At 30.7% G+C, this 7,099-nt stretch overlaps 1 protein-coding gene across 1 annotated transcript; it reads left to right on the top strand.

Moving 5' to 3' along the window:
* Positions 1 to 4,439: 4,439 nt before the first annotated feature.
* Positions 4,440 to 6,817, top strand: LOC106660780. Its single transcript, XM_014383701.2, has 9 exons — positions 4,440 to 4,708; positions 4,892 to 5,022; positions 5,075 to 5,198; positions 5,262 to 5,407; positions 5,812 to 5,902; positions 5,978 to 6,142; positions 6,198 to 6,338; positions 6,393 to 6,556; positions 6,620 to 6,817. The coding sequence occupies exons 1-9, from the start codon at positions 4,550 to 4,552 to the stop codon at positions 6,678 to 6,680; spliced, it is 1,182 nt and encodes a 393-aa protein (XP_014239187.1). The 5' UTR covers positions 4,440 to 4,549; the 3' UTR covers positions 6,681 to 6,817.
* Positions 6,818 to 7,099: the final 282 nt, after the last annotated feature.

Genomic DNA, 7,099 nt, shown 5'->3' with positions numbered 1-7,099 from the left:
ATCAGAGACAATCTGGCTCGAAAACAATAAGAGTCCTAAAATTGCATCTTGAGGAATACCAGACTTAACAAGATGGTCAAATGAGAGTTTTTTTTACTAGATAGTTTGACAACTTGTTAACCTGACAAATAAAGGGATATTAATTTATAACTAGAGGACAAAAAACCAAGTAAATTTTCAAGTTTCCAAATAAATAGGTCATGGTTGACCACCCCAAAAGCATTGGAAAAGTTAACACTGAGTGCATTCATGAATTTATATGCCTATTCCTATATCTTCATTAATTTTTAGTAAGGCCAAGTCACAGCTATGTTGATGTCGAAAACCAGACTGAAAAGGTGAAAACAGCGAATGAGTATCAAGTAAGTTATTAATTTGTTTAAATATAATTATTTCTAGAGCTTTAGATAATGAGAGTATTAACTGATAGGTAAAAAATCATTTGGGGATAGTGAAACTTTAGGAAAACAACAGCTTTTTCCCAGACGGAAAAGTTAAGGAGAAATTGAAAACTGGCAAATGGGAAGTTTTTTAATAAGAATTTCATCAGATCCAATAGTATTGGACTTAATAGAAAAAAGTGCTTCTGAGACTTAATTTCATTAATGCAAAGCAAAATGATGGGACTGTTATTGAGGGATTATGAGAGGGAGGTGAAAAATTATTAGTATTGGATGAAATAAAATATTGATTCAGAAGATTTGCATCAAAGTAACATCTTTGTCTTGTACTTTACCAGAGATATTAAGTTTTTTCATGATTATTTGCTTTATTTTTAATGTTGCTCCAAAGTTGTTTACTAAGCAGATCAAGTGAGGTTTAGACAAGAATATCTTTTGGGCATTTCTGACAGTTGAACAAGCTTTGTTAAGCAAATTTTTGTAATTTATATAATCCTCAGGATGACCAGATACCCTACAAATCTTGTGTGCTTGATCCTGAACATAGAGAGCAGATTTAATTTCAGATGACAACCACAAGAGATGTGAGAGACCTAGTGTTTAATAACAGGAGCCATACAGTTCAGTATAGATAGTATAGATATGATACTGTCATTAAACAAATTCAACATAGAGTCCCCATCAATGGAGAGTGGGTTCCCATATAAGTCGAGATCTACGCGTAAGAACTTCTGGTTGTTGAACTTCAACAAGTTTATGATTTTCGATAAATCTAAGAGGACTTCTTTAAAAAGGTACATTAGCACAGCAGTGCAAGAACCTATGATTAGAGTCACATGGGGTGTCAAAAAATTGAAAGTTTAGTATTTTATTAATATCTTTAACAATACAAAGATCAAGCAGGGATTGAGAACTAGGTAATACATGGGTTGCATTTGAAGGTGCAAGACAATAAACAGTGATAAAAAGTATCTGCAAGGAATCAACGGAGTTACTGCTTCAGTGTTAAGCAAGCAGCTGAGGGTGTTAGTTCGGAACTGTCTGAAACCGACAAGAAAACCGTTCTTGATAAATGTAGTGCCATGCTTTCTTGGCTTGACTCAAACACTTTAGCAGAAAAGGATGAGTTCAAGGACAAACTTAAGGATCTCCAGAAGGTGTAGCAAAACTTCACCAAGGAGATGCCAAGGGGGAAAAGGCCCTACTGTCGGAGTTGACTGAGCTTTACCATATTTATCATTCTCGTTTCAGGTTAATGTTATTAACTCAATATCTCCTGTTACTTTTTTTAATTTATATTTTATTTTGTCCTAACTTTTGTTAGGTTAAGAATATTTCACTCTATCAAACTATTTATCCTATACCTGTCCAATTATTCAAGCCAGTGTGTACAAGCACAATCATCACTTTTAAGTTTAAGTTAATTTAAGTTTTAACCTACAGCTTTTTGATCAACCTTGTTTTACCATTGGTACTGGTTTCATCTGTCAGTCATTTTTCAGCACTTCACCATCATAGTCGAATCTGACAAATTGGTTTGTACCTGTCCTTTTCAATATCAACTAAAAATTGTTATTTTAATATATTTTCTTAGTAACAAAAGGCAATGCTATCATTTTATTTTTATTTTTGTTTAGCCAATTAAAAAAAAAAATTACAACTATCTAGTACCTATTTTGTTATAGTAGTATTTAAAACTAAATACCACAGTAAAAGTGATTTGCTTTTTCATCTTTTTTATAGCTGTTCATAATTTTTGTTAAATTTCATCATACTGACTGGCACTCGATAACTACGGCAGCCTCAAAAAATTTATAAGATAAGCCAGGAATACACTTTCTGGATGTAACGCTATGCAATGCTATCCGATGCCTTGCCATGTTTTGGTAGGGCGTGCACATCTATACAATGTCAAGTGCACGCCACATACAGTCACACAGCGTGTATCACAATTGCAATGCCCCTTTTGTTCTTAATGCATTATTTTGAGCAAAACCAAGAAATAAATTGTTAGTTAAACCTAATTGTTTTAAATAAAGTTATTTGGTATTTTGACAAATTTTCTTCCTAACCATCATAATTAAATCATTTTTATACAAATTTATGAATTTTTGATCTCGTTTAATTTGGTTTACATTAAAATAACATGTTGTAATTAATATAACAACAAAATTACCTATACTTAGTTTGAAATAAACTTCAAAAATATGAGTGTCCTGTTCTGAAGAGACTCGACGAAAATGGTGTAATTTTATGAGCAAAACCATGAAATAAATTGATAGTTAAATTTTATAAGCAAAACCGTGTAATAAATTGTTAGTTAAATTTGTTATATCTAAAAATAGTATTCTGGTGTTTTGATCAATTAGAAAATTTAACCATCTAAACCATTAAAATTAATTTTTTTTAAATAAAAACTAATGAATTTTTGATCTAGGTTAATTTGGTTTATATTAAAATAGGAATTTTGTAATTAATATAATGACAATAATATGTTTAGCTTGAATAAAAATATGAGTGTCCGGTTCTTTTGTCTTCGACTGTACTCGACGCTACCCGACGAAAATCTGGACAGTGGGGATCGCAGAGTGTAGGGTAGGGTAGCATTGCATAGCATCGGGCAGATGTGCATGGGGGTAATACAATCTTATGGAAAATTGGACTTTGGATTTGTGTCGGGTAGCGTTGCATCAGGTAAGTGTATTCCCGGCTTTAAACGTGCATCAATCAAACTTGTATCCTTCCATTCTTAAGTGGAGTAATAAAGTACTTATCTGTTATTATACTCACAAAGGAAAATATGTGGGCTATTATTATTACTGTTCTTTTACAATGAAACGTTCTTAAAGCAGTTCACATCAGAGGCAATCTAGCTTAAGGTCACCTGCACAGCTTGTCACGTTTCATTATTTTTGGTTGTTTAAATTTCCAAGCCCAAACAACATCCTTGCATACCTACAGCAAAATTCGGAGTTTTTTAATCATTAATCATCTTTAAATTTTTTGTTTTTTTAAAATGGAAGCTTTACCTCATTCTCAAGAATAAAATTATATGGTAACATAAATACATAAACAACTGATTTCTTAACTGAGAATGGTTCTTTCTGTTAACAGATCTAGAAATAAGGAACAAGGGTATGGTCCTGTAGGTTTACCCAGCAGTATTTTTCAAACAAAAGTTCATTAAATACGACAAGGATCTATTCAATCATAAAAAATTTAGAATTAGGTTTCATGTCATAGCAGCACTGAATTCAGAAGACAGTAAAGGACTTTGTCATTTGTCAGGCATAGTTTTATTTCGAAAATAAAGTGTTATGTTCTCATTGAGGACAAAAGCAGGAGACTTAAATATAATGTCTCTTTGTACCCTGGGGGAAAAAAGGTACCAAAATAGGTGCAAAAGAGAAAGTAATCTAAAGGATAGTTGAGATGCAATATGCTTGGCACTTTATGGCCATCTGAATTAAATTAATTAATTATCAGGATGCGCTGATTTTTCTAAGAAATTTACATTTATTAACAACACAGATTGAAAGTGAACACAGCTGCCAAAGAAAATGTACAATAGATATAAATTATTTTTACAATGAAAGAGAGATTTAAAAGTTCTTAAAAACTGTAGCATAACTTACTCTGAAATGTACAACTTAAACAACAAATAAAGCCAGAATAAAAAATTAAAAAACACATCAACTGTATCATGTAGCTATTATATAATTATCAGAACTTTGCATACTTTGTATTTGATATTTAACTTTATCTCTTAAAGATTTGTTATTGCTTATGAAACGCTGAGAAATAAGTATGTAAAATATACTAGTTTATTGGTAAGTTTTTAAATCAAATAAATGTTTTTTGTTTTTTAAAGACAATTTATTCTTTTTCAAAAAGTCTCATTACTTGTTTTTCCAAATTAAATCTGACGAGCATAATGAGCCCAAATATAGGCCTGAAAACAGCAAACCTTGAGTTTAATAAGCTGACCCATCGTAAAAAAAAATAAAGAGGGGGGTAATGAATAATTATTAAACATTCAGATATCCCATTGTTCATACAAAATAATCATTGTGAGAAATTATAGTTATAGTTGCTTGTAGTCAGTTGGTAATATTTGTTCTACTAGAAGACAATTCATAAATGGAAAAATGACTGTTTTCAGCAAACAGCATCTTGATGAGATTTCCAAAATTTATAGCTGCCGGGATATGATTCACCCTTGGGGATCAACTTGTACCAAGGGCAACTTGATATTTTTTTACTCGGCTGTTATAGGTGCATCGAAATTCTTTTTCGTGATGTACACTGTGAGTTAAAAGAAACCAATTATATAATTAATAAATGGGGGTCTATAACTTAGATAAAAAGCATATATTTTTACATTACACTTTTTCGTTTTGAAATGCTTAATACATATGTTTTCTGTAAATATTACACTACTCTAACACGTAAAAGTTTGTCAAGGAATAATAAATTGCTATTTATTTCAGTTCCAATATCTTTTTATGTATAAAAAGTTGACCAAAAATCACATACCAGTGATATTAAAGAGTTTCTTCAGGTCAATGTTAATGGCCACTATGTACGCAATATGTTTTACAGCAATAAACTGCCTAAATGTGTAAGTCAGTTGAAAATATTCAAAGCCTTATCTATAAAAAGACAATTTTCAGGAAGATTACAGGACGACTTAATTTCAGCGTTCTCAAATTCTGGTGCCCTTTCATATCAAGCTTCCCGATATTTCTTGACCATCCTGTTCGGAGATCGATTGTAACTCGCACCTTCGTTGCTTTGGTGAAAAATTACACAAACTTTTTTTAAATCATTCATATAAATTAATAATAATATTTAATCCAGGCTATCGAATGTGTGTTTCGTCGCTTATATAAGAGATTCCAAAGATCAAAAAATCTTGAAATGCTTTTTTTCATGATTTGCAATGCTATATTTATGTACACTATCAGATTACCAGTTAAGAAGAAAAGTGAAATATCCGTTATGTGGTAATTACATTAATTATTATTAATTCATTAAGTTTCTATTTGTAAATTTAACTCCAATTTCAATTTGCATGACATAAATCAACTTTTATTGTTGTTTTTTATATAAATATTTATTTGTATTTCATTGACACGATTGTACTTGACATATACACCAAAAATGGTCCCTTCACTTATTCAACAGGAAAAGAATTCTCTTAGAACTTTTTCCCAACTGTCTTAGTTAACATGTTGAACCAGCCTTGGGTCACTTTCTGTGTCGCCAGACAAAATGTATTTGGAAAAAAAATGGATCTATTGCCGGTTCAACAAGTGTTCACTGACTCACAGACTTACACCCACCATGAACATTATTTAAATTAAATTATTTAGAAATAATTAAAAGCTGAAAATGATTATTTGCATAGGTTTTTCAAACCGTCGAGGATAAAAGATGATGACCAAAATTGCAAGCACTTCTGTTCTCATAGAAACACTTGCTGGGATGATATATTAAAAGTACAACTAAAGCTATTTAATGAAAATGTGTTACATTTAAAGCTTGGCCATAACTTTACAATTTCTAAATAACAGAACACAGCAAAGTACTTCACAATTGGACTTGGGTTCTCCACTGTCAAAGTGCTAGTAAAAAGTCCTAAGCTCATCCAAAATCCAATCAAGTTGGTCAAAACCATGTTGAACTGGGATAACTGCAGAATTGCTATATTTGCAAGTTCTTATGTCGCACTTTATAAGGTTAAAAAAAATAAAGTATATTTTTTCTTTTAATAAATAATCATTAACTTTACAGATAATAAGTTGCTATTTGTGCAATACAAATAAAAAAGATGATGAGAGATTTGCGCTCATATCAGGCTTTGTATCAGGGGTAGCCTATAAGCTAAATCCAAATCTGACACTTTTATCATCTCTGATGACAATCCTTCTATATGTAAGTAATAAGTCAAAGTATTAATTAATATTCAATTAATATTTGGTCTAACAGATGGGAGGAGAGGAGACAAGAAAGAGATTCAACCTGCCTAACTTCTGTTATGAAGAATTAGCCTTCATTGTATCAAATACATTGCTTCTTAGTACCAGAATAATATATCCAGAAGATTGTCCATCTTCTTTCATTAAAATCATAGACATGGGGACCAATGGAAGGTAAAAAAATATTATTTAAATAATCCTATATTTACATATATGTAATTATTTTTGATTTTACAGATCGGATGAACTTTATAAAAATTTAAGACATAAAATAGAGCAAATGGTAGTCATTAAATAAATTTAAATATGAAATATAGCTTTCATATATGTATTTGATATATGAAGATAGGTTGAAAATTTGAAGATAAATTTTGACAGACAACATTAATGTGAATAATGTATAGTTCCTAAAATAAAGAATATGTACAAAATTAAGATTTGTTTTTTAATTGTGCACACTAAGGATTTCCATAATTCAAATTATAATTTTAAAAAATACTCAAATTACTACAAAATATGTAATTTGGTAGATGATTTGGCTCATTTTGTTCTGTTTAACCTTGCTAGTTTATTTACAATTAAAAAGAAAAAGAGCCAACAATCACAAAAACAGTCTGGAATAATAACCCAGTTTTAGTCCACCAAAAGCACCAACCAACATACGCACCCTCAAAACCTTATAAACACTTGACTGCAGAATCACACAGACATCCTGAA

The sequence above is a fragment of the Cimex lectularius genome, unplaced genomic scaffold (assembly GCF_000648675.2).
Source record: "Cimex lectularius strain Harlan isolate CLEC.00 unplaced genomic scaffold, Clec_2.1 scaffold177, whole genome shotgun sequence".
NCBI classification, from domain to species: Eukaryota; Metazoa; Arthropoda; class Insecta; order Hemiptera; family Cimicidae; genus Cimex; species Cimex lectularius.
The sequence above is the reverse complement of the archived record's forward strand: the minus strand, read 5'-3'. Positions and strand labels throughout refer to the sequence as shown.

Excerpts from the sequence above, each read along its gene's own strand:
- LOC106660780 (XM_014383701.2), top strand. The coding sequence starts at position 4,550 with ATGACTGTTTTCAGCAAACAGCATCTTGATGAGATTTCCAAAATTTAT. Across the intron at positions 5,903-5,977 it reads GCTGGGATGATATATTAAAA|AACACAGCAAAGTACTTCAC; the intron begins GTACAACTAAAG and ends TCTAAATAACAG. Across the intron at positions 6,339-6,392 it reads TGATGACAATCCTTCTATAT|ATGGGAGGAGAGGAGACAAG; the intron begins GTAAGTAATAAG and ends TTGGTCTAACAG.